This window comes from Sebastes fasciatus, chromosome 4 (assembly GCF_043250625.1).
Source record: "Sebastes fasciatus isolate fSebFas1 chromosome 4, fSebFas1.pri, whole genome shotgun sequence".
In the NCBI taxonomy this organism is placed as follows: Eukaryota; Metazoa; Chordata; class Actinopteri; order Perciformes; family Sebastidae; genus Sebastes; species Sebastes fasciatus.
Window position 1 is genome coordinate 15,070,602 of NC_133798.1, and position 27,979 is coordinate 15,098,580.

Consider the following 27,979-nt stretch of genomic DNA (forward strand, 5'->3'; position numbering starts at 1 on the left):
CTCCTGCTCTGTACCTGTAGACCGTCAGCGCGCCGCGCACCTCCTCGCACCTCCCTGCTTGATGGTATGATCCTTGTCTGTCATCACCTGATTGGTCGCACGGACGTCATTAACACAACATTCAATCACAATCAGTACATGGGGTGCCCGTGGCGCGGAGAAGGTCGTCCTATCATTCTGCCTTGAATTCAAGGGACTGTTTGTAACTTTCAGACCTGTGGCCGTTAAGTCAACGAAAGTCAGCGTCTGGCTCGCGCTTGCTCACTCTACATAGACATGAACGAGCATCGCTCAAAACAGTGAGGCGACACACGTCAGCTAAAACCACAATATCTCTCTATATTTCACCTGCTTGGCAGTAATGTTAGCTGACCAGACGAAGGTCTCTCCATGAATCAATGCTGATCCTAGTATTGGAAGAGAAACGTTATCGACTCCGACCGGGTGCCAATGTCTTCCCCCGGCCACGGTCGAAGACGATAACGTTTCTTGCTGCGGAGCCCCGTCCCCAAGGAGCTGCAGCATTTATTTCTGCACAAACGTCCACTGTACAGTCACTAGATATTCTCAGAGCTACGAAGTCTTCTGCAGTGTGTAGTGTGCCCGCATGAACGTGAGAGTGGAGCGAGCAGAGGAGCAGAGGAGCAGAGTACAGCAGAGACTCCGGCCCTGGAGACGAAAGGTATGGTCTCCCCCGCGTAGTACGACCGCCGCCAACACTGTTTAACAGACAGGCGTCACAAGATATAACTTTGTGGTTTTGGTGCTTCCGTGTAGTTTGTGTTGGAGTCTGAGTCTAAACAGCGTAGCCACACGCGAGTGCGCATATGCGAGCGCACATGGGACACCGACCCACAATGATTTATACGTGTAAGAAGTCACAAACAGTCCCTTTAATTAAAGAAAGAAAAAAAATGGCTCTCAGACGGGAGCCGGCTCTTATCGTTCACTTAAAAGAGCCGGCTCAAAGACCCGGCTCGTTCGCGACCGAAACATCACTACAAGGCTCGTCCCGCCGCTGCTCGTGCGCGTGCGTCGTACTGTCACTGGTGAGCCGCCTGCCAGACAGCTGCAGCCAGCTCGCAGCATGTGGACCCGTAGTGCAGAGAGGAATACCGGGGCTAGCATTACAGGGGGAGCGTCCGTTTGACCAGCAGCGAGTTCAGCGACAATAGTCGACAGTCAGTCAGGGGACAACAAGCCTTCAGCTCAGAGACGGTGTTTATTGGCTCCCCTGGAACAGCGAGGGAGATAATGAGAATAGAGGATATTGTTTCTACTTGTAGGTAACAGAGCAGAAGCAGAAGAAGGGAAGTCACCCAGAAAGGTAAGCAGCAACGACGCTTTGCTACTGACCGTCAGCGTCTCTACTCTACTGTTTACTCCTCACTCACTATATACAGTTATTAATGACGCTAGTACGTGGGGGGCCATAAAAGACCTCTTTATCTGGTCCTTTTGTGTGTGTTTTTTTTTACAACTTGCCAATAAATTAGATTGTGCTCACGTGATTAATAGACATGAAGATGCTGGTTCTTGTTCTGGGATCAGATACCATTTACTGTAAGAGACTAGATTGCATGGCTAGCTTAGTAAGAACCCTTTTTGTGGTTAACAACAGTGACCGAGCGCTTCTCTAAGGGGGATTTCTGATTTTGCATCACTCTTCACTGGGCTTTTCCAGCAGTTAAATGTGGCATGTAAAACCCTGTGCTTGGATGGAGAGAAATGTGTGTATATGATGCCTCCTCTATCCTCTGATTACCCACTCCCAACAAACATCTATTTGTCTGCATATTAAGCCAATTCTCAGTCTGTTTCAGTCTTCACACCCTTAAGTTCCGCATTTGAATCAATGCATTATGCACATAGCAGATATGAGACAAGTGTCAAAATAAGGAACTATAGAGGCTCTGTGGCAATCTGGAGGCCAACCATACCCATGTTTTCTGGAGCTGCACTAAACTAAAGCCTTTCTGGAATAATGTAAATGTAATGACATTATGGGATATGCTATTCCAAACAATTGTGCTGTAATGTACCTATAGGGAACATTGAAGAGGTTGTGTATAGAGCAGATAGATATCTGGCAAAAATTATCCTTATAGCCAGCAAAAAAGCTATGACAAGAAACTGGTATAAAGAGGAACCTCCAGGGAAAGATCACAGGTTTGAGATTGTCCGTGATATTTTTTCAATGAAAAAACTGACGTACCAACTAAAAATTAAAAACAATATCTTTGAGAAAAACTGGGAAAAATGGATCATTTACATGGAACATGAAACATGATACATGATACATGATACATGTGTTGTTGGAGAATATAGACATGTTTGACTGCCCCTGACAACAGTTTTTGTTAAATGTTGTACTGTTCGCTGAATTTGTTAAGTGTTTGTTGAATTCTGTATGGATGCTCAATGATGTTCAACCCAGAGCTGAAAATGCAAAATAAATATCAAAGTTTAAAAAAAAAAAAAAAAAAAAATAAGGAACTATACTTGTGATCGAAACAAAAGGGTAGGCCTATATGTGCAGGGTTGGAAATTAGCACCAGCCACCAGTCAAATGCTGGTAAAATATGCAAGTGGCTGCTAGATCTGCTTCCCTCACCATCCAAAGAAATCAATGGTAACCTATTGAGTGGCTGGTAGATTTTGTAATCCACTAGCCACAGTGGCAGGTGGACCAAAAAAGTTAATATCCAACACTGAGTATTTAATTTAATTTAATTTAAACTTTATTTAACCAGGTTAGTCCCATTGAGATTAAGAACCTCTTTTCCAAGTGAGAGCTGGCCAAGACGGTCAGCAGCATGAACACAAAGTTGCAGACACAGACACAAATACAATTCACAAACACTAAAAGCACTAAAATTTGCATTAAAAGAGAACAATCTAAAGACAAATGGGGGGACAAAAAGGAACTTATGTATTATATATATTATATTATATCAATGTATTTAAGTCTAAAAGCAAACCTAGTTCTTTTCATTGGAGCAGGCAGGATTTTACCCTACACAGCCCCACTACACAGACCCCAGATGCTCCAGCGTCCAGAAGAAGTAGGCCAGTTACTGGTCTGTATATGTCATGTCATGCCATGCGTGGTCCCCTCTGGAAGGTTAACTGGGCGTCTCACTGGTTCATACAGTGCAGAGAGTGGGGGAGGTTACAGACAGTCTGAGTGAAAGATCTCCAGTTGGATTTAGCTCTCATCCTCTATACCAGATGTCTGGTGGTGTTTGTTGAACTGTCATTTGCCCCCCCTCATTGTGTTTTTGTTTTCAATGTAATGTAGCAGATGTGCATGTTGCTAATGGCAAGTGCACACCATCTCTAGTAATTTCCTTACATTGAAATAATCTTTAATTGGTGTGCATCATTGTTAGTGAAGGAGACAGATTATTATGTTTTGTGTTTGGGTGCACATGGTCTAATTATCTCAGTGCAAATCAGTCTACAGATTATCATTTGTACAATGGTGAGTTATTTTGTCTCTTAGCAGTACATGCACATATCCAAAAGCCTATAGCATATGGAGCATTTTGTGTATGTTCAGCCTCTAGTGTGGCACATTGTTTGACGCTCTGCTTGTGGTTTGAGGAGGAAGCCCCACACCGGAAAGGTGACAGCGCTGTTGGTGTACTTTTGTGTGATGAGTAGCATGTGAGACTATAGTCCCCCTCCACCCATCCCTCAGCATTTCTTTTCTCGTTCATTGTGTCCCTCCCTCTGCTTTGTGTTCTTGGTGTCAGATGGTGTGATTTCTGAAGTCCCAATGAGTCGACCAATCGTCAGTTTTAGTGTGAAGCCCATTTACAGCTAGCGCATTTTAAAAAATGGTGGTATTATAGGCCTCTACAAGATTTGGTCCCCTAAAATTCTTATTGGATATAATAACATTGTTCTTGATGTATATTTTCTTCATCACCAAATCAAGGAAAAGGCTTAACTGTTTGCTTTGCTGGCAAAGTTTCATCTTTGAACAGCTAAATCCAGCCGTACGGTTAGACTTTAAGAAATGGGTACAAACTGAAATTGAGTTTGTAGAAAGCTTTCAGGGACTTGAATGTGCTCCTGAACAATGATCTGACTGCCAACAGGATGTGAGCCACGTGCGAGGCAGAGCATGTGAGCCCTTATTTTGTTTTTATGCCCGTGAATGGGCCTCGGTCAGCAGCATTAGCCTTTTTTTTGGTACTCTGAGTTGGTGATTAAGTGTCTTTCATTTTTCTACTGTAGATCACCACTTATCACTGCATGAGGCATTGAAGAGCACTGATGTATATTTCTGTCCTGCATGGATGAAAGCATTGCAGCAGCATTGCAAATGTTTTAGTTGGGTTAACAAAAACTCTACTGATAAAAAAACCCCAAAACAATTCAATGTAATTCAATAGTTTCATCACTATCAGACCAAATTTGATGTTCATGGTTCTCTCGTGACTCTCGTAACAATCAGCAGCCTTCATAGTATTCTGTTGTGATAATATTATTTCAGTGGAGAGGCATCAATAGCCTTTTTGTCTGACTGAATGGCGGCTTTATGATGGACGTCAAAGCCCTAATGCTGGGTGTCACAAAACGCACCAGAAAGTGAAGCCTTTTGCCAACCATAAAGAAGACAGAGAGGCTTTAGCCCTGCTGTGTGACTCATGAAATGTCTTGTCTCTGTCAGAGTTTCAGTATTTTCTTTCCGGATGTCTTGGAAATATAGCCTATGTCCATATCATATTCAGGGGTACACCCTGGCTGTCACATTCACACCTATGTGGTGCTATTTCCAGTTCCAGTTCAACAAACCTGCATGTGCGTTGCGTGAACTGTGGGTGGAAACCCTCACAGACACAACATGCAAAGTCCTCAGCCAGCCAGTGGATTTGAACCCCATCATATCGCTCATGGTATTTCTGACCTCAACCAGATACTCGCACTGCCGTGAGGCTGAAGAGATTTCCCTTATTTCACAATATTGCCAAAGCCTACACCATATGTATACTGTTAATGTTATACTGTATCACCTGGCTCTATTTGTATGTGTTTGATATGTATGGAAGCCTTTTTTCTCTTATAGCTGTTTAGAATGGCCATGAATGCTAATGGGTAGGGATGCACCGACTTTTTCAGTCCCAATACCAGGAGCGTTACCTGAGCTTTGGGTATCGGCCGATACAGAGTACCGATCCGATACCAGTGTTTAATTAATAAGCTGTATGCCTCACTGTGTGGAAGTGACTGGGATCATTCATTTATGTGTAAGGCACCATCAGGCTTGACTTAAACATTGCTTTCTTAATGCTGTGAAACAAAATGTAACAAATAAATACATGGATACATTTACTGAATTGTTATTTATTATTAAAATAATAAGTACACACACCAGCAACTTGTTAAAAATCTTCAAAATTAACAGGAACGTGTTAAAACCTTAACAACCCGTTTTAATGCAGCAACAAATTGGTCAAAACTTAAACAGGAATTAAAATTCCAGTCTATAATGTTAAACATAGAAGTGAGTTGAATAGATCGGCCCCATTGTCACCGATACCCGATCCAAATGTTGTCCAGCCGTACTGAGTTAGTATCGGCCCGATATCTGATATGGTATCGGTGCATCCCTAATAAAGTGATTAGAACGATTCGACCATCAACAGAAAATTAAAAAACTGTCAAAAAAGTTTGATAATTGATAAATCATTAAAGTAATTTAACTAGATAAAAACACTAAACTGTCGCTGGTTCGGGCTTTTCAAATGTGATCATTTTCTGCTTCTCTCTTTTTTTTAATATCAATCTAAATTGAATATCTTTGGGTTTGGACTGTCGGTCAGACAAAACAAGCACTTTGAAGACGTCCCCTTGGGATCTGGGAAATGGTTTTGAGAATTTTTCACCTTTTTGTTACATTTTATTACCTAAATGATTAATCAATTAATCGATACAATGATAGATTAGTTGATAATGAAAACAATAGATAGTTGCAGCCCTTCTTGCTGCACAAAATGATCATCACACCGCACCACCATGTGTTGGTTCATTTGATTCAAGCTGTAGAGTGAGCTTCTGCCAGGAACTAGTGTGAAATTTGCAAATCTATTATCATGAGTAAAATAATAGTAGTGTAACCACACTACTGTTGACACTGTACATTGTCCCTCGGGCTGAAAACCGATACACCACTGAGGAGAAGAGTGATAGCTCTATGGGATAATAGCCCAGATTGTTGTTTGTCTTTTGGCATTTGTATAAAGGCTAAATTGGGCTGACTTGGAATTTCCCCTCTATTATTGTCTCTAGTTTGTGTCTTCTTTAGATGCCACTTCAGATTTGTTTTGGCTCCAAATACTTAACCCATAGACTTAACCTCCAGTCTTTGTGCTGCTGAATCACGCATTACACTTTCCCTCTGGTGTAAGGCTGCGCCTCTTCCATGTACAATCTGTGCTTCTAAGCATAATATGAACATGAAAACTATGATAACTAAATCACCAGTGAAGTGTGTGCATCAGTGAACCTAGCATCATTTCTGCTCAGCTTTTGACTAGAGATCAGCTGACTTTGGCCCTGGTTGGGTCTTTCTCATTGGGTAACAACTAGGGCTGTCAAAGTTAACGCAAGAATAACGCATTAAGGAAAATGATTTTAAACGCCACTGTTCTTTAACACAACAATGCAGCTTTTGATTCTTAGGTTGTGACGGTCTCAGTTTTAGAGTGAAGATACTGGCATAATGTGAAACTAGAAAATCTAAGGAACCATGTCATACTAGCTTGTCGCGAAGGAGGCTAAATAACGCTCCAAACTACAGTATATGCTAAATTTTGGCGAGGCAAAACAGGCATGGCCATGTTCAAAGGGGTCCCTTGACCTCTGACCTCAGGATATGTGAATGAAAATGGGTTCTCTGGGTACCCACGAGTCTCCCCTTTACAGACAGTCCCACTTTATGATCATCACATGCAGTTTGGGGCAAGTTAGAGTTGCCTGTTGGGCTTGAGTTTGCCATGTTATGATTTGAGCATATATTTTATGCTGAATGCAGTACCTGTGAGGGTTTCTGGACAATATTTGTCATTGTTTTGTGTTGTTAATTGATTTCCAGTAATAAATATATACATACATTTGCATAAAGCAAGCATATTTGTCCACTCCCATGTTGATAAGAGTATTAAATACTTGACAAATCTCCCTTTAAGGTACATTTTGAACAGATAAAAAATGTGTGATTAATCGCAATTAACTATGGACAATCATGCGATTAATCACGATTAAATATTTTAATCAATTGACAGCCCGTAGTTGAGACACACATGCGTTTAGTCTATTTTAGTAAGTACGTGTTGACGCAGAGAATTCTTACTTAATTGTAAAAGTCCGATTTGACACCACAGAGAAACTCTGGCTTGTGGTAGAGAAACTACAGAGGGACTTTTAAAGTAGATGCAAGGAATCATCATTATGTCTGACCACTTTATGATAATCATATGCAGTTTGGGGCAAGTCCTAGTCAAGTCAGCACACTGACACACTGACAGCTGGCGTTGCCTGTTGGGCTGCAGTTTGCCATGTTATGATTTGAACATATAACATTTTTATGCTAAATGCAGTACCTGTGAGGGTTTCTGGACAATATTTGTCATTGTTTTGTGTTGTTAATTGATTTCCCACTATAAATATATACATACATTTGCATAAAGCAAGCATATTTGCCCACTCCAATTTTGAGTATTGTATTAAAGTAGTATTAAATACTTGACTGATCTCCCTTTTTAAGGTACATTTTGAACAGATAAAAAATGTGTGAATAATTTGCGATAATGGCGATTAACCATGGACTATCACGCGATTAAATATTTTAATCGATTGACAGCCCCAGTAACAACACGCTCTCTATGTGTTCACCTTTTTTAATTATTTAATCAGTTTGGCATTGGAAGAACCGGTGCTGTGCCGTGCCGTGCCGTGCCGTGCTGTGCTGTGCTGTGATGCGGTGCAGGGTTTGTAGTACACAAACATTGAGTATTAGATTTCATGTTATTGTGCGCTTGTTGACCGGGGCTGTGGGCATTTGCATCTCGGTGCAGTGAAGGAGGAAGATTTGAGAAGTTTGTAAGGATGTTTTTGAAAATGGTTAGATACAAGCTGGAACTTAAAAATAACCTGACAGTCAGCGGGAGGTTGCATAACTTCCCTAAATATTGTGCATTCCCCTTGTGCAATTCTTAACGATGCATTATTGGTCGTTCAACTTCACATTCAAATATGAATTTACAAGGATTTTATAATGTAATAGTGCTGGTTTGTAAATGTAATAGCACTAGTTATTTAAAGTCTAGATGAGAGCTTTTCCTCTAGCTTCACTGCTGGTATTATGACTGCATCGAAGAGGATCCGTTTATGAGAATGTGGCTTTCTCAGCAGGGTCCTGTGGTTTTGTGTTTATGAATACTGTTCCCTTGACATTCCTGTCCTCCTCATACCACCCCTCGAAAAATGTGCTGCCACTCTGGGAAACAAGGCCTCTATGGCTGGCCTGCGACTCCAGCATCTTAAACTTTGTGTGGTCATTGTTATATTTAGACCACCTCCCCTCCCTCCCCCTCCCTCCCCCCAGGTAATAGGGGAGGCAGCAGCAGCAGCAAGGACCAGAGACGGTTCACAGGCCGGGTCAGATGCAGGGTGAAGTGATAGAGGGCTCTCCTTCCTCAGACTCAGACTTGTTATTTCCTTTGTTATGGGGGAAAATGTTTGGGATGGTGAGTGTTGTTGGTGAATCTGTGTTCTATGCGCTACGTTAAGGCAGAGCGACAGTGGTAATGCAGAGTTTGAGCAGGACAGAAAAGAAGCCCCTTGGGGACAGCAAGCTATTCTGAGCCATGTGCTTTTTCCCCAGTCCCTGTGCTCTGGATGTTTCGCCCTTGGGTCACACAGTCTCTGTGTCGCTGCTATTTTCCATGCATAAACACAAACCCTACAGCGTACAAAAGAATCGGAGGGAGACAGAGGAAAGAGAGGCTCAGACAGCAAGAAAGACAAGGAATCTCTTGTTAAGGAGACTTACTGTAGTGGCCGGCCTTCAACGCTTCCCAGCAGTTTTCTCTCATTGGCCTAATTTGGTATCATTCTTGTCCCCGTTCCTAATGAGCCAATTCCCTAGTTTATATAGGACTGGGAGGATACACCTATCTTCCGATTCGATACTATCACAATACTTGGGTGCCGATTTGATATGTATTGCGATTTTTAAGTAGTAGCGATTCTACAAGTATTGCGATTCGATATTACGATTTATTGCAATTTTTGTTAACTTTTTTTAAAACTAGACCATGGGAAAAAGTTGAATCATTCACTTCTAGTTAATTAATACAGTAAAATGTTTTGATTTGCAGCATGTATGTAGTGAGAGATGTCCTGAAGTCAAATATATCAGTCATTGTCAGCAATCGTTTATTAAATGTTTTCCAGTAACCCAAAACTCTAAGGAAAAAGACATTTCCCTCACAAATTAGTGGTATTTTCTTTTTAATTTATAAGGGACATGTAATGTTTTATACTTCTGGTGAATGTAATCCAATCAATCTTATTTCCATATATGTATTTTGTATATACAGTTCCCTTTGTTCCCTCAGTCACACGTGTATACTTCCGCTAACTTCTCCAAGTCCGTCGCTAGCTCTCCCGTCAGCTCCGTTCTCTTTATACATCCATGGTCAACTCCATCGGGGCCGTTTGAATGCATTTAACATAAAGTTCAGTATATGAGTTTATTTAGTTTCCGTGGTTGCTTCAACCCAGTCAAGACTAGATTAAGTTAGCACACTGTTCGTCATGCTTTGCTGTGAGTGAGTAGCCACTATACAGAATGTACCATTCCTGAGAGGAACCACTGGGATATAAGGGTAAACAATTGGCCATTGTCCACCATCACACCTGCAAAACACATGTTTGGTAGCATGGGGCTTTGACATTTGCATCCTTCTTACTGTCTGGAAGCTGATGGTATTGAAGTGTTTTACATATACACGTCATTTGTTGTATATGTAATGATTGATCATCACAGGCAACATGCTTGAAGGTGGCAAACTAGATAAAACCTAGTACGTGGTTTTTGTACCAGTTACTCACAATTGTGTATTATGCACTGATAATGAATCACACTCTGGCTTACACTAGAGCCTGCAGCCTACAGCTATCCAGGTCGAGAAGCTTCACTCTATCTCTGAAGTCTGAAGTTCCATCTGGACTCCATACCTCTCTTTAAAGAAAGAGACGGCTGTTGAACATCACCAGCCAACTTAGATTTCCTGTGGGGCAACTCGGTGATACTCTGTCTCTGAAGGGCTCCCTTTTTATAACGTGACTTTGTTTTCAACTGCCAAATCAGCGTTGCGTTGAGAGGAAATTAACAAAAGATGGGTGAAAAAGAAGGAGCTACTTTAACAGCACAAAGCACAAAGAAATCTGTAACATTTTCTTATTAATTTCCACAGCTTGCCCCTGCTGGAAATAAAGAAACCGCCTCCTCGAGCGAAATCCCATTTCTATTTCTCTCTGCTTCTTTTGGGCATGCTTACATGCACACACACTGTGTGCCTGACACCCATTAAAAAACTGGAGCCATCTGGGACTTCAGACTTCTTCATGTGGAAATTAGAGCCATGTGGTCGCTTGTTAGCCTCCTTCCTTCTCTGAGCTGGAACGATATGCTTGTTCTCCACAATCACCACGAGCCTACAGCGTTAAGCTAATGTAATGACTGGCATGATGACATAGTGCGCATTACAATACATTCTTTGAAGTTCATTGCTGTGAATTGAATTGCAGTAATTACTGAAATAATTACCTACCACCACCGTAAATTACAGACAGTAAATTACTCAATCACACAAATGAAAGGCATGTGATAATGTGTACAGTATATAGATAGATAGATAGATTGATAGATAGATCGATTGACTTTATTGATCCCCAAAGGAAAATGTATGTGTTACAGCAGCAATTTACATAAATCACAAAAACGTACGTCACTCACACAAACGACACAAGGTAAGTACAAAAAAACACCGTATTTACAAATCTCTATATACCAACTACTACTTTTATCTAGATAAAAGAAATAAAAAATACTGTAAAATAGAATTAAAGATATCTCTGCTGTGCAAATGTAAGTAGAATATATCTGTAGTAAATATATCATCAAAATAAGAATTATAAGAATTTTCGTAGTTGCCTTCGGTGATTGGTGGGTTGTAATTTCAGTTAATCTGAGCGTGTGCAGAATAGAGAAACATACTAATAATAAAGGACACAGATGTATGACAGTAGAGGCACGGTATGGGAGTATGCTCCGTGAGGTTAACCCGGTTGAATGAGTGCATGGCCCGAACTCGTCTGATCTCGGAGCCAGAGCGTCCTTTGGCTGACCACGCCACATTGACTAATCATTCAGTGGTAAAAAGGAACCAAACATCTGTCGTCTTCTCCTTCGTCACGCCAGCAGCGGGGTTTTGAGTGCCAGCCGCAAAGAAGATGCTCCATGAAAATTTGATCAGATCTTAGAATTAGATAAATCTGTCCCTTGGGGGTTTCAATCAACCTGTAAGTAGGATGAAAAACTTATTTCTGTCCTTCGTTCGGTTGGTATAAACTTTCCACCCCTGATGTAGTTTCACTTAAAGGGTTTTCAGCTCGAGACGTCTGCCTACTGATACACACATACTTTACATACACACACATAGTAAATACACGCCCCCTACTATCAGTCCAGTGTTGCTCGCTGCACTCAGAGTTTCCAGGCTCCTACAGTTAGTTGACCACTGCCAGACTTCTTTTATAATCTCAGGCTGTCACTCTGACTTTGCTCTTGTATAATCTTCCGCCTTAACTCCGACTGCTGCTCAGATTAAGATTGATTATACGCCAAAAGAGAGATGATTATGGATCAAGAAAATGTAAAAGAGGACACTTTATCATCCCAGTGAAATGGGGTAAAGAGTAAACGGATACAGCAGAATATATGTGTTACATTTCAGTGTAACAATCTAATTTGAATTGAATGTCATCAGTTTACATTTTCTTGTGTAGACGTTTTTGAGACCTGCATACAGCTTTACTCCCTGTACATTTAAGAATGCCTCATGAAAGTCTGATGGCTTTATCCGTGACACATACCCAGACTGAGCACAGTGCGAAGATGCAGTACATTAAGAGAAAGAACATTTTGGTGATAAATCAGAAAAGGGAAGTTTTGACTGTCCCATCTCTGCTTAAAACCATGTTATAAGCTGGATGTGATTCAGAGTGCTGTGCAAGCTTGTATGTGGTTACAACAGTGCACTGAGAACTTATATACGCATGCTAGATTTAGAGCTCTATGTCATAACAGGAAAAGATGTCATCTAGGCCCCAGGCTCAGCGTCTTGTATCCTGCTGTAAGCAAGCAGGTTATCAAAATTTAGCCATACAGGAAAGTGGTTTTCACTGCATATTCAGCGTCTATCTGCTACTCTGGCCCACGGTCTGCTCACTGTCTAAACTAGCCCACGTACCACTTTCTATCCACCTCTGCCTCACTACGCCTACTCCTCATGAGAGACATGCGAAAGGATTGCTATTTTTTTTAAATGTGGAATATGTGAATACCTAATGTGGTGTCTCTGGACTTGCCTCCCATCTGAAATGTTCCACTTGTAATCTACTTAAAAGCTGTAAATAGCTTACATCTTCTATCTCTCTATTTGTTCTAACCCACCCCTACTAACTATACACTCCCCCAGGTGTGATGTTTGACTGTATTTGCGTGATTTCTCTCCCACTCAGTGACCTTCTCTGCTGCTTACTCACTCTTTTCCCTCCAGCTTCCATCCGTTTGACACCCTGATCCCCGCCACATCCAGCCACCTTTCTAGCCACCACTTGAAAAAGAGCTGTTCAAAGTACATTTCTTTGAGCCAACCGCGAGATGTAATGCCTTTGACGGATCGCCCCATTGAGGAGGGGCGGCCGTGGGCCTCAGCTGTGTTGGTGACTCACAAGCAAAATACCAGTAGTGTTAATGTGAACTGACCACTTTGTGGCATTACTCATGTCTTTTCTTGCTGACTCCAAAACGCCAACGTCTGGATAATTTGAAGCTTTATCCGTAAAAAGGGTTTTCCTCGGTTGGACCCATTTTTGTTGTCACAGTCTTGTTGCAGTTCTCATTGAACCTGTTGTTGTAGGAGTGGCGGTCACTGGTTTCCTTTTCTTCCTGGCCCCGACACAATACTATCAGCAGCCAGGAGACTCAACACAGGAAGTGAGCAGCTGGAACCTAAAGATGAAGCATAACAGACCTCTGACACTAATTTACCTAGTAGATACTTGATTGAAAACAAGCTCACACGCTGCTTGAATGAAAAACATCTCTGTTTTATTCTTTCAGACTATCATGACTAAGTTCAAGGCCCCCCTCCAGAGACTTGAAGTTAGTCATGTGTTGCTTAGAATAGGTCTTACAACTCTAGCCATTCATGTGTGGCCATGTTTTGACTTGGTACAATTATTCATCTGTGAAATGACAATTATAGCCAGGGAAAGAAAATAAGCTTATTTTATGATGATGACCGTCAGCGTAAACACAGCCCTAATTATTGGCCTGGTGGTATACATTTGTTAACTAAAATATCTTTAAGGTAACACTTTACTTCATGCCCCCTATTTAGCCTTTATAAGCCGTATATATTCAAATAAACAGCAGACACCAACGGGCTTTCAACACAACGTTTCACATCAATTCTAATGTAAAACATTTCTGTAGTTCAGACATCATTGTAATACTTCCCACCCCTTGAGAGGGCAGTAACATACAGAAAGTAACCGATCTCCGCTTTATCATTACCTAATCTCTTCTTGTCACAGCAGACTTGTGAATGTAAAGTACTATGCAGGCTTTTTCCCCCCTCATCATATGATATAGGCAAAGTGAGAGCCATGTTAATGGGCTTCGCCTCGCAGGCTGCTTACTCAGCTGCTCAGAAAAATATGCCTGACGCCTCAGAAAAACTGAAATAGGTTTGACCTGAGATGGACGAGAAAAGGGAAATTGTAAAAAAGGAAAGCGTAGAACAGCAGAGGCCATTTGTTCAGTGGTCTGGTGGTTTCACTGTCCACCTGTTAGACAAGAGACTCAGCTGTTGTTTTGATGGAGAAGACTGGAAGCTGGGGTTTTATGGTTATGAGACTTGGTACCTGATGGAAAGCATAAAATAAAGCTTCAGTTTGGCTTTCTCACTTACCGTCCTGTGCGTTTACCTTATCTCTTTTTTCTCTCACATTTGTATAAAATGAAATTCCTACTTCTAGTTTAGTTAAATTTACTCAGACAGTAAATGTAGAAAGATGTGGAGAGAGCCATCACATCTGAACCAACCAATGACCTACCCTGTTTAACTTATCCGTCAGTGGATCCACGGTGTAAATTATGTTGTGTACTGTAAATGTAAATCGTTTCAGACAAAATATGTCGCGGTCAGCTGCACGAGGCACAAGGGTCTGTAGTGAAATGTTAAAGGGCGTTTGTGTGAGGCGGCAGGTGCCTTCACACCTGTTGTTGCGAGGCATGCCAGACACACATAGCGCCTGAGGCCTCTGCTGGCTACACATGTTGTGAAACGTCAGTGAAAGTATTCCTCAGTCATGGTATTTGTTGCAATGGGCTGTAGAGTTGTCCTTATAACGTATGACCTTTTCTAACACATAGACACTGAAGGAAATCATGTTGGTTTTGGACTGTCACAACTGACAACTCATTTTGTTGATTACATTTGATGTAAAATGCTGTAGCTCTAGTATCATCTGCCTGTTGAAAGACATCAACTCTCATTTAAATTGTCTCAGCTTGGGCATCTGTCCTAAGGTGTCAGCGTGATGACAAAGGCCTTGTTGTCTACATTGTTGCTTAAAATAAACACCAGATTAGCAGGAGGTCCTTAACCCTGCTGCTTTAATACCCTACAGTACATTCAAAGGGTGCGACTGGCCTGGGTCTTGCATCGGTTTCTTTTATCTCCCATCCTCCACTGTGCCTGTTAAGCATAACTGGCATATTCTTCATATCCAAACATCACTCCGAGATGCTGGTCTGGCAAACGAGAGGTGAGGCTGTTCTCTCTCTCAGCTCTGACAACTGCTAAAGAAGCCGAGCCTGCTGCCAGAGCTCATCAGCCCTGGTAAGGCTAGAGGCAGGCTTAGCGGGGCAGTTGGGGGTCAGGACGGGGGTTATACTGTGAGAAAAAGGGAGGGGGTGTCTGAGGCTCCAGGAGCATCACAGTTCTGGTCTGGCCTCAGGTAGACCACTTCTCTGTTTCTGTCCTCAGGGCTCAGGCCAGTCTGTTTGCTTCTTCAGTATTGTGAGTTATTACCAATGCGGATGTACACCCACATCTAGAATCATAAAGTCCCATGACTGTCACTGTGTGTCACATTTCATACATTGCCTTACATGACCCCTGGCCTACTGTGACTGTCTGCTTCTGATTAACTCTCGAATGACACACAGATCGAAAATGTACATGTTTTTTTTCTTTCTTTATGTCATTTTTTCCAGTGGTTCAAGGTTAAAACTGATTATTGATCACAAAGTAATAAACCCGTATGACTCTGGAAACACACCAGAGGATTGTTGGGTTGTTTTACACAGTATTTTATACAAAATCAAGAGAGGGAAAACGGTTGGAAAGCTAAACCGTTCTGATCCACTCGCAGTCTGACCTGAGCTGGCCTTATCAGACAAATTATTTGCATTTACAGCCTGAAATTTAGACACATTTGGAAGGTGCGAAACAGACTCTTAAGCCCATGACAGCCAGTGACAGTCGGATGTAACATATCCTCTATCCTAATCAGGTCGAACTTTTTTTATTTTTGCGTACCACTGCTTGTTAACCAAGTGACTCAAAGTCAGCCTCCTTTTTAAAGGGCACTATACAATTCTCTGTAATACATAAAATACACTTTTGAATGTTGTGACGATTATTTCTTTAACAAAATAGCAGAGTATTGTTCAGTAATACCACTAATCGTGAACACTGAGAATCTGTGAACTCGAGCTGTTATAACACTGACCGTTTTGTCAGCTGAAGCTCTGGCCACACTAACAGGAAGTTGCTGATGGCCTTGTGGCTTGTGTCTTCACACTGTGGCTCCTTATAGACTCGAGCATGCTACGCCGAGCCTACTTTTAAAGAACAGCAATTTGTATAAATTGTCAGATGTGCTACTGTTCGTTTTGGGTTTTGGTGAAGTAAGAAAGTTTCTAATATTAAGTTGATTTGATGGTGAGATGTATGGAGATGTGGTCTTTTTCATCTGAAGGGGTAAGATGCCACCACCTCAAATGTTCTGTAGTTGACCTGCACTCTGACCTCAACTTGAGCAGATCCTATTAATAAATCTCATGTTAATAAACTCATTGAGCTAAAACAATAAGTTCAGTCAGAAAAAAAGTGTCCATTTATAGATTCAGTAGATTAAAAGTATGTGATCATCTCTCATCTTCCTCACCAACAACCATCCTTAAATCGCCAAGCTACAATATCTCATAAATGTCAATATTCTGTCACATTAGTGTGGTTTATGCCAATTATGATAATTATGAATGTTATTTTTCTTTGCTTTCCTCCAGATTCTGACATGAAGAAGGACATAGAGACATTGATAGCAGAGGAACGCGCTGAAATCATCTCTAAATATGACAAGGTAAGTGTGTGCACACAGGAATACTGTACCATCACCTAACTCTGACAACGCTCAGACGTTTATGATAAACACAAATAAAGCACTTGAGGTTTTGTAGCTTAAAAATCGACAAATTGTCACAGTTCAGTTGGAGGAAACTACACAGCGGAGCATTTACCTGCAGTTTCTTTGGAACAGATTTCAGCCACTGCCAAAGATCAGGCACAGACGGTTCATGAAAGTCTTTGTAAAGATGATCCAATCTAAAAAGTAAAATCATGATCCATGATATTTCCTCAAAGAAGGGTAGTAAAGATGTATCTAAATGGAGGAGCTGATGGTCTGAGTGAGGCCCTGAGTGGTGCTTGCAATGTATGAACCGATCAATTAAGTGACTGTGACTGTGAGAGTGACTGTGGATGTTGCATTTGTAGTCCACAAATTAAGGTTAAAACACTATTAAGTGACCCATTAGGAAAACAAGAGAATCACATGTTTAATAGAAGACAAAAACCAGAACATGTCGGTCTGTTTAGTGTAATTTTAATGATCGATCGAGTAAAGCAGACACAAAAAAGACAGAAAATGTGTTTTCACCGTCGTCACTGTTTACCTACTAGCATGTTCAATGTATTCTACTTGTCCTGTGTGTATCACATTTTGTTTGTAGTTCACACAAGCACCATCACAAGTCTCTTTTAAACAGTTTGAATGCATACAATATTTTATGTTCATGGTGTGGTATTGTTTCAGGGCAGGCAGGAGGGTGTCAAAATTGACCCATGGGAGGATGCTGACTACAACCTCTATAAGGTTACTGACCGTTTCGGCTTCCTGCAGTAAGTTACCCGACTTAAAGCTCTGACAGCTTCCTTGCAGCAGTTTGAAATCTAGGAGAACAACATTTGTATCAAGATTACATCTGTCCCCTCTTCCTCTCTTTCTCTCTCTCATCTTTCTCACATTATGATGTCTTATATTATTACCAAACTCAGATACTATATGTCCCCTATTTCTAATACATGTTGTGTATTTCTGCTTTCCCGCTCCAGTGAGGAAGCGCTGCCAACGCCCAGTGCGCTTGAAGAGAAGGTATCAACTTCAGATCTTGACCTTGCGTGTGATATGTTTACGCCCTTCTTTCACATATGGCAGTGGCCCTCATTGTATGTTTGTCTTTCCCCTCTCCAGCAAAAGCACCTTGAGATCGAGCGAGTGGAGAAATGGCTGAAGATGGTGAAGAAGTGGGACAAGTACAGGAACAGTGAAAAGGTGTGTAACTCAGTAGCGGTGGACACAACGACATGCGGGTTCAATTTAGCCCTCTCTTCCCTTTTTTTTCCTTCTCAACTATTTGATGAATTATTTCCGCTTCTGTTAATAATCTGTTTTCCATTCTCCTTTTAACCACAGCTTATTCCCTTATCCCTCCCTCCTCTTCAGTCTAGACAGTTAAAGCAAGCACATAAGTGCCTGTGATGAGTCCTTGTTGTTCAAGACAGCCAACATCCCATAAAGCAGCATTTATACGTGACCCTCTGGCTCTCTCTTCTAGTTGTTGTGGTGAACATAAAGTCTTATGTTTTAAAGAGCCCCCATTCACGTCTGCTCATGTGTCACATGTGTTTCAGTTGGTGAAGCGTGTGTATAAAGGCATCCCTCTGCAGCTGAGAGGCCAGGCCTGGGCCTTGCTTTTGGACATAGACAAAGTCAAAGAAGAGAACGACGGAAAATACGAGGTGTGAATATTAACAGTGATGACTATTCTTCTAAAATGTAGATACTGTGAAAAGGTAAATTTTGACAGTCGCCTAGCTTTTATAACACCATTTGTCCTTTTTCTCTCCTCCAGAGAATGAAGCTGCAGGCTCGTAGCTTCTCCACAGAGATCAAACAGATCGACTTGGACGTCAACAGAACCTTCAGGAACCACATCATGTTCATGGACCGCTTTGGGGTCAAGTGAGTTCTTAAAGCTGCCTGGAACGGCTTGTATTTCAGTTTATCTAGTCACATCAGAAGTAATTTGTACCTATTCCAAGCGTTTATTGAAGCAAACACACTGCTAATGTTCCTCTGGATCATATGACTACTTTTCTGACCTTTAGACAGTAAAAGCACCGTTTGTGTCCGTATGAGTGTCTCCAAAGTTCTTGTTTGTATTTTCTTTGCCACCTCACATATTCAGGTTTGCCCTTGCTAAGTCAATACAGAGTGTGACCTCGGGCTTAAACACACACACAAACCCACGCACAAAACCAAATCGGTGGTTTCCTCCTCTGTGTTTTATTAGCCTTCCTGTCAGTGCACGAAGCCCCACAGGAAATGACATTCATACAGAAATGTTCACCGACATCAAATGTACATGTACAGAATAACACTGCACATGTCAATATAATGCTGATACATTAAAATTATAGATTAAACTCACATTAAATGAGCTTCAGAACACAGTTGTGTGGGATAGCTGTGAGTTTGAACATCTGGAAGCTACTGGTTTGTCCTTGTCAGTTTAATTCTGACAAGGAGTGCGACTGAGAGCTCTCCTCTTCGCTCTTTGTAACGTACTTCCCCTTCAATACAAAGCCACCGAGTCCAAACAGACCAAAACACCGCTCCATCCTGCTTGGCTGCCCACTCCTTCCCTGCAGGTCAACAGCTGTCTCACTCACACCGAGACACTGACAGCTATTTCAAGCTGCTTTTCCGGTCTCTGTCTATAAGACATGTATTTACTATAGAGGCCTGGAGGGGAGACATCCTCTCTCGCCTGCATTATATTCGTTAATGCCTCTTCTCCGCTCAAATACACATTCACACTCGCACACACAATAGCTGCCTTGTGTTCACTGTCTGAAACAGTTGGGACTCCAGATGTAATCAGACACGCGGCACGCAACCCTGTGGTCGGATAGAAGCTGCACACGTTGGGAAAATATGATGAAAATCGTTTTACTCTTATTGATCCCTAAAAACATAAATTCTGAAAAATTAGATTTTTTCTGTCACTCCATCACTAATAGATCACAGAAATGCTTTCACACACGCCCTTCATTAATACTTAAAAGCACAGCTGGATAGCTCAGGCGTAGGACCACTGGGTAGAGGGACAGACTATCCACACAAACACACACACACACACATACAGATTTATACAAAACACTGCCAGGATGATAAGATGCAGCCGTGGTTTTCTCAGCCTCCCCAGAAATATTTGCAGCTGTTTTAAGTCTGTCTGTGCTGATTAATGGAGTTAATTTAGGGATGAGGTGGTTGAGAAATCATTACTCATGTGGCCTCCGGGGATTTTCATGGAATAAACTCCGACACACTGTTTCAGCTTGTTCGATTGTTGCTAAGGAACCACATCCTCATTTTAACTGGCGGTTTCTCTGTTCCCTCTCTAGGCAGCAGGCACTGTTTCATGTACTAGCAGCTTACTCTGTCTACAACACGGTAAGTGTGTGTGTAAATATGTGCATACCTAGGTGTGTGTTATGTAATATGGAGGAGTCTAAATTGGCTGTGCAGCACGTCATTGCTTTAACAGTCTCATCAAGTGCGTTAGTTTCCATACAGCGAAGAACAGGCCGAGCACTCTAAACCCATCTGTTCTCATTCTTGTTTTAGAGCCTTGGGGTGAGATCTTTTATTTATGAGCGTGGTGGTGCTGCCTGAATGTACAGCAACGCAGTGTAACAGTCAGACCACCAGTGAACCCACATGCATAGTCAGCACTCACATCGTTAGACCGAGTTCCCCTTTGACATTGTGTATCATTTAACGGGCGAGGAAACAGCGCAAATGAGCCTGGTTATCTTGATTTATCCCCCAAAAAAATTACAAACATAACATTTTGTTACACCTCAAGTACTAACTACATTGTCATGACGGGCCAAACCAGGCCTTTTTTGTTTAATTAACAACATACATTTATAATCTTAACAGCCCTTGCTTTATAATAATGTGTTTGAAATGCAGTTGTGGATGCTGAGGTCAGACACAATGATGATTCCTTCCTACTTTAAAAGTCCCTCTGTAGTTTCTCTACCACAAGCCAGAGTTTCTCTGTGTTGTCAAATCGGACTTTTACAATTAAGTAAGAATTGTCTGCGAGTAAACGCATGTGTGTCTCAACTACGGGCTCTCAATCGATTAAAATCGTGATTAATTGCATGATTGTCCATAGTTAATTGCGATTAATCACACATTTTTTATATGTTCAAAATGTACCTTAAAGGGAGATTTGTCAAGTATTTAATACTCTTATCAACATGGGAGTGGGAAAATATGCTGCTTTATGCAAATGTATGTATATATTTATTACTGGAAATCAATTAACAACACAAAACAATGACAAATGTTGTCCAGAAACCCTCACAGGTACTGCATTTAGCATAAAACAATATGCTCAAATCATAACATGGCAAACTGCAGCCCAACAGGCAACAACAGCTGTCAGTGCGTCAGTGTGCTGACTTGACTATGACTTGCCCCAAACTGCATGTGATTATCATAAAGTGGGCATGTCTGTAAAGGGGAGACTCGTGGGTACCCATAGAACCCATTTCATTCACATATCTTGAGGTCAGAGGTCAAAGGAAAATGACCATGCCCGTTTTTCCTCGCCAAAATGTACCATATGTTTGGAGCGTTATTTAGCCTCCTTCGCTACAAGCTAGTATGACATGGATTCCTTAGGTTTTCTAGCTTCATATGATGTCTGTATCATCACGCTAGCTTTAAAACTGAGCCCATTACAACCTAAAAATCGTAATCTCAACATTTGCATTTGGATTAACCCGTATATGTTAATTCTCACATAAGCACAGATCTCTGCCGTCTGGTATGGATGGAAACATTGCCATTCAAAGACAGCCTTGTGTACAGTACATTACATCTTCCCACACACAAACACAGTTCCAAATCTGCTTTTCTGATTGGGCTCTGTAGTGCGTTAGAGGAATTTGAGCCAAAGGAAATGGGCATGTGCTGTTCCTTTTTTCCTTTTTCCCCCTCTTCACACACACTGCTCAGAAGAAACTGGGTCAGTAGGAGAGAGCGAGATAGAAAGAGAGGGGGGGTATGTGTGTGTTTGTCCTTTTTGCCTGTGTGATGATAGAGAAGAATGTGGAGAATGTGTAGTTTAACTTCCGTGTAACCCTGATTTATATTTACTGTATTTCCTTGAAAGGATACTTCAGAGTGTCCATTTCTGGCTGCACCATAAATCGGCCTTAATATGGACAAACACCAAGTGTGTGTCCGGTTTTGTGTATGTGCGCTTGCCAAGGGGCGATGTGTTTAGCGTAAATCATCGGATCATCGTGGAGTCAAATTGGCGCGAATTCAAGTTGAAGACATGACATTACTGAGAATAGATGTTGGGTTACAGTAAATATTTGAACAACCTTCGGTAAAAGTGTTTAGAATAGCGTAGCTGCGTGTACAGTAGGTCCTCGTGTGAGGTACAGCCACACACGTCTGGCTTCAGACCACATCAGACATTCAGGTGCTCTCGTGTCTCGGCCTGTGTGTGTGTGCTCTATTAAATTATGAATAATTCCTCTCATTTGCCCCATTCTGTTTAATTGAACCTGCCTCTGCTCCTGTGTTTCCCCCAGGAGGTGAGCTACTGCCAGGGGATGAGTCAGATTGCTGCCATCCTGCTCATGTACCTGAATGAGGAAGAGGCCTTCTGGGCTCTGTCCCAGCTCCTCACCAACAGCAAGCACGCCATGCACGGTGAGAGACGGAGGAGGAAATGAAGACAGACGGAAAACAAAAGCAGAGCCGATTTAATGTTTAGACATCAAATACCATAACTGTTCTCGTTGAAAATGTGTGTGTGACTCGTGAAACTGTAATTCAATCCATATGTGCCTACTCAGATTTGTGTGTAGATGTGTATTGCAATCTGTGAAAGCATACTCATGTTTGTGAATGTGTACACAAATATCTAAATATGCACAAGTCTATAAGAATCTGAAAATATATACTCAAAAACTTTTATTCATGAGTGAAACATCCAAATATTTAAAAACACTTGATGTATGACTGTCTGGTTTCACAACTCTCCACACACATTTTCATATAATATTGCTGCTACCATATTCGCCCCACAGGAAAGCAAATTTACAACATTTTCCACATGATGAAAAGGAAATTTCAGATCTTTTTTTTTTTTTGGAAACTTTTTATTTATGACAATTTTTGACATTACAACAACAACGGGCAAAAAGTAAATAACAGGTAAAAAACCCCCCAAAAAAACAAATTGATGTCATGGGATGATCAGTAAATGAAGCCAAATTTAAAAATAAAACAATTTAATTATTATTTAAATATTGCATACAGTACAGTAATTATGAAATATCTGTCCCATTCGCTAAGTAAATGTTTTCATTGATCATTTTTCCCCCCGTTTTTTTCCCAATTCTTTTTGGAGTCGTATGAAGTAGCTCCTCTATTCTAGAAGATGTAGGTGTTTAACAATATTGACAAAGAGGCCAGCAGTTGGACAGTTTTCTGAAGCCAGTATTTTGTAATGGTCTTCTTACTTGCTGCCAGCAAGATCTTTAGATAGAGATATTACAGATCTTGTCATGTTGTCTCAGTGCCCTTGATCACGTCCTGCAAGAGGGGAAATACGTTTTCATTTATAAATATTATGTCTCCACTATTACCACACACCATTTATGACTTGCTGATTCAGTTTTTTTTTTCACCATGCTAGGGTTCTTCATCCCGGGATTTCCCAAGCTGCACCGTTTCCAGGCCCACCATGAGCTCATCCTCTCCAAAATGCTGCCAAAGCTGAAGAAACACCTGGTAAGTTAAAGCGCATCTGTACGACTCATGCTTTCTGTCCGCGCGAGAGACGTGGGGCTAATGACTGATTGCTTAGAAGGTCATGGGGCTGCAGCCGATTTATTCGGGTCATTTCTCATCATTTGATGAATTAATTTATGTTGCAAAAGGCCACGTGTTCAGAATGTTGCTGCGAGTCCATGACTTCCCATAGAGACTATTCCTCATTATAATTCTTGCCCCACAGGACAAGGAGCAGATGACAACAGGGATTTACACCACCAAATGGTTTCTGCAGTGCTTCATTGACAGAGTGAGTATTTGGATTTCCTATATGCATGAATGTTCTTCCCTGTTTATATCTAGTAACACACGGATTCTGTATTTAAATGCAATAAACAGTATAATGCTTTGACAATGGAACCACCATCTATTATTTTTTAATCTGCTGCTGTTGTGTCTTACATAACAGACCCCTTTCACCCTCACCCTGCGTTTATGGGACATCTACATAATGGAAGGGGAGAAGATGCTAACCGCCATGGCTTATACAACCCTCAAGTTACACAAGAGTGAGTATGAGGATGATCACGTTATCTCCCGTGCCGTGCAGCGCTGAACGAGTCAAACCAGTTTCATGCCCGGATACAGCCTCGGCTGCTGTTGCTGTACCAGTGAGTGTTACATCGCACGCTGTCTCTCGCTTGGCTGCCTCTCGCTTGGCTGCCTCCTAACTGGACGGCTTACATAATGCAAGTGGGCGGTTGCTGTGGAGAAAAATGGAAAGCTGACTTTTCATTGGACGCCTGCATGAGCATCTCCTCTGCACAGTTACTTGGGTGTCTTGAAGTTAGGCCTGTGTTGAAATCTTTAACAACATCATTTCTAATCACGGCTCACATCACAGAGGTTTACCTGATGTGTAACCTCATATAGATTAGCATCGCCCATTCTATGAGTTAACTTTTTGTGTCTGTATTGTGTGCGTCCACATCAGAGCGCCTGCAGAAGTTTCCCTTAGAGGACCTGAGGGAGTTTCTCCAGGAGCAGGTGGCTGTTTCTTTCTTCCTGCCTGATGACGTGGTGGCTGAACAGTTACAGGCTTCTATGTCTGAGCTTCGCAGTAAAAAGCTGGACCAACCTCCTCCAGGTGCGGTTGTCTTTTATTCCCTTTTATTTTTCGGTATAAAGCTGCATTCGCCTCTTTGTCGGATACATCCTAAAGTATTTTTTTCTCTATGTTCCATTTCCTTTTTTTAGCTAAGTCAGAGGAGCTGCCAAAGACACCCCTGGGTCTAGAGAGACCAGTTCTCCTCCTGCCTCTGCAGCCCGAGTCTCCTCTGGAGGTCAAAATAAACCTGCAGCCCAACAGCCAGCCCGACGCAGAGGCCCAACAAACGGACAGCATCACCCTACACCAGACCCCTTCTCCTGCAGAGCCCCAGGACTCGAGAACACCTCCTCTGCCTTCACCTGACCCAGTTGTAGTCCACACACAAGGAACACCTTCTCCTTTAAGGCCGTCCAGAGCACCTCCGTTACCTCCAAAAGCAGAGAAACCCTGTGCCGAGGACGGGTTGAACCGAGATGTGAAGGAGTCGCTTCCAGAAGTTAACCAGACCGAGGAAAAACCGGAGAGCAAGGAAGAGCCTGTGGATTGGCCTCCACCCTATGAGCCCCCTCCTTTGGAAGCTCTTGCTGTGCAGACTGAGGAGGAGATCATGGACCTTCCAGACCTGCCACCTCCACCTTTATTTTACACTGAGACCCAGCGGCGCTCTCCTTCCCCCCGCTCAGCCTCACCACTGGTCACTCAAATGAAGCTAACTCCAAAACCATGCCCAAAACCACCCATGTCTCTTGCCCCCACACAGAAAAAACCTCCTCCTCCCTCAAAGCCTTCCCCTCCTCCCCGTGTTTCCAGCACATCCTCCTCCTCCTCCTTCTCTCCCAGACTTCCTCCCCAAAAGCCGACCAAGTTCCCAGTCTCTCTCTATGTCCCGGTGCAGGCGGGAGACCGGCGGCCCTCCAACACCTCCCAGTACGACAACCTTTCTGAGGCTGACGAAGACGACCGCCACCTGGAGAGGCTGCTGGGCTCAACGCCCGAAGAAACTCCCAGCATGCACGGCATTCCCCCACACAACACTGTCAGGGACTACGACCCCGCTCTCTACCCTGTGCCTCCACCTCCTGTGTTCATCCCTCCTTCGCCTTCTCCTACTCCTCCCTCGCTGTGCGCTCTCTCCAGTTTGCCTCAGGAGCCAGAATATGAAGTAGAGGACAGCTGGGTGGAGGACTCCATCATCCCCCCTCCTCCGGCTAGTTTTGCTGACAGACTTAGTACCTTCCAGTGTGGCGCTGCCAGCTGTTCAGACGCACACAGAGCCACCTCGCCCGGTTACTCTAAGCCTTTCTCTCGGGGCCCCAGGGACCATTCTGCTTTCCCAGCACCGCTGTTGTACACCGGGTCACCCCCAGGCCACTCCAGGCCCTCAGGACAGTCGGCAGTAGGGGTGCCGTTGGTCCGATCCAGCCCAGACTTTTGCAGGATGCCTCCAGGTGGACAGCAACTACCCAAATCGGTGACCTTTTGAAGTGTCCAAGTATCATTCAAGTGTTACTGATTATGCCAATATGATTCAAACTCTCTGTTAATGCTTGATTTAGTTTTCAAAGCCATTTAAGAGGTCAAAGGCCAGTAGCTATTCAGTGTGTATGTGTGAAAGGACTTTTTTTTCATTGATATGTACAGATTTATGTGATACGTGCACCTTTTTTTTTGTAAGGGCAGTTAACTTTTCTAAGTGTCAAACTTGTATTTAAAAACTGCTGTTACCGTTTGATGCACAAAAAGCGAGCATTATAACTCTTGTCAGTGTGCGTGAGACCAGATTTGATCTTCCATTTCACAGAAATAAGGTGATCTAATACCAGCTGAGTGTCCCACGGTTGCGTCATCTCCAGTTAGTTTCCATTTCGTTCCAACAAAAGTGTCTTAAACCTGATCGCAGTGCACTGAGGCTAGCAAACGCTAGCGCAAGGGCTTTTTGAAGGGCTTCAGAGTAAGGTCATCTTTGCTTAAGCACCCCAAAGCCTATACATTTACACTGCATGTATGGTTTAACTGTGAGCAGGCTCACACATCATCTTTAACAGTATTTCAAACTGTAATGAGTAACTATTGATTAAACAGTTTCTTTACTGTATCTTAAGGTCAATACTTGATAACAAAGGGGCCACTGTTGCACCGAAAGCAGTTTCCATGCAAACTTTTAAAAGAATCACTAAAGTTATGACCATCTGCAACAGGAAACGCATGGTGCAATATGTCACTGGTGTAAATACAGAAGCTAGTTTCATTCATGTGAGGTCATGGTCAAGTCATTTTTTCCCAGGAAGGTAGCAGTGGGTACTTATTTTTTTTTTTTTTTTAAATTGGCTCATTTGGATGACCAATATCAAAGAAATGGTTTCAGTGTTATATCCGTTTGTCTGACGCTTGATTTCACAGCAATAATGTACTGTTGCATGTATATATACATGCATGTATCAAGGTTAAATAAGGTGAGACTTAACAGGAGGATTTCATGAAAGCATCACAGAGTTATAGTAAAAATCCATGTCACAATATTTATAAAGAGTAGCTCCATCTAGTGGTCAGAAGTGTTGACAGTAACTGACTTCAAGCTCTAAAGTGAAGTCCTTGCATTTAAGCACACATTAACAAGAGTACACAGTGACAAGGCTTTTGCGAAGATTAGTTCTGGCCGTGACATAAATGCTACCTATAATGCCTATTTATGAATGTGCACATAGTAAGCTAGACCCCATAAATACACTGTTCTATACTGTCACGGACCGGGGAAAGAAGCAAAGCTGAATTTATTCATATGCACAGGTATATTTTAGAGCCATTGCAGAGACTGTTATGTCATTTATTTTAATTGCTCAGAGCAAAGGTTCTTGGGGAAATGGAAGTTGAGCCATAACATACTGTACAAAGGACCTAATAGTCAAACATGTTTATATTGTTTCATGCAGTTATATATTACGTTATATATACTATGTCTGTTTTTTGCACTGACCTTTGTCATTACCAGCAATTCTCTTTAAGTATTCAGTTGATTTCTAATGGAGTTCCAGGTTACTGCTTAAAAAAACAATGTTCAATCTTAGGAAGTGATGTTAACAGATGTTTGTTCATGAACTTTGGTCTCGCTGCCGAGATTCTTCTCTCCCGAGATCTTGGATCTCGGCGTGCACACAAGTATGTTTGGCTTGCTGGAGTATCTTTTAGTCGTGCGACCTGATCACCAATTGTACATCACTGCTCCTTTTTTATGAATCTGGCTGACATCAGTGATGCCGGGGCTCAGACCAAAGCTTATGTACATTTATGCAACTACTTATTTGAGTTTTATAAAGAGATAAACCTTAGTTTGTCCGT

The 27,979-nt window shown here is 42.1% G+C and overlaps 1 protein-coding gene across 1 annotated transcript; it reads left to right on the forward strand.

The window, feature by feature from the left end:
• The first annotated feature begins 1,063 nt into the window (after nt 1–1,063).
• On the forward strand, nt 1,064–27,969 carry LOC141765920 (uncharacterized). Its single transcript, XM_074632231.1, has 14 exons — nt 1,064–1,327; nt 16,667–16,740; nt 17,473–17,558; nt 17,772–17,811; nt 17,911–17,991; nt 18,351–18,458; nt 18,572–18,681; nt 20,127–20,175; nt 22,344–22,464; nt 23,456–23,550; nt 23,777–23,842; nt 24,002–24,101; nt 24,527–24,679; nt 24,790–27,969. The coding sequence occupies exons 2-14, from the start codon at nt 16,675–16,677 to the stop codon at nt 26,124–26,126; spliced, it is 2,412 nt and encodes an 803-aa protein (XP_074488332.1). The 5' UTR covers nt 1,064–1,327; nt 16,667–16,674; the 3' UTR covers nt 26,127–27,969.
• The last annotated feature ends 10 nt before the right edge of the window (nt 27,970–27,979 follow it).

Excerpts from the sequence above, each read along its gene's own strand:
- LOC141765920 (XM_074632231.1), top strand. The coding sequence starts at position 16,675 with ATGAAGAAGGACATAGAGACATTGATAGCAGAGGAACGCGCTGAAATC. Across the intron at positions 16,741-17,472 it reads TCATCTCTAAATATGACAAG|GGCAGGCAGGAGGGTGTCAA; the intron begins GTAAGTGTGTGC and ends GTATTGTTTCAG. Across the intron at positions 20,176-22,343 it reads CTTACTCTGTCTACAACACG|GAGGTGAGCTACTGCCAGGG; the intron begins GTAAGTGTGTGT and ends TGTTTCCCCCAG.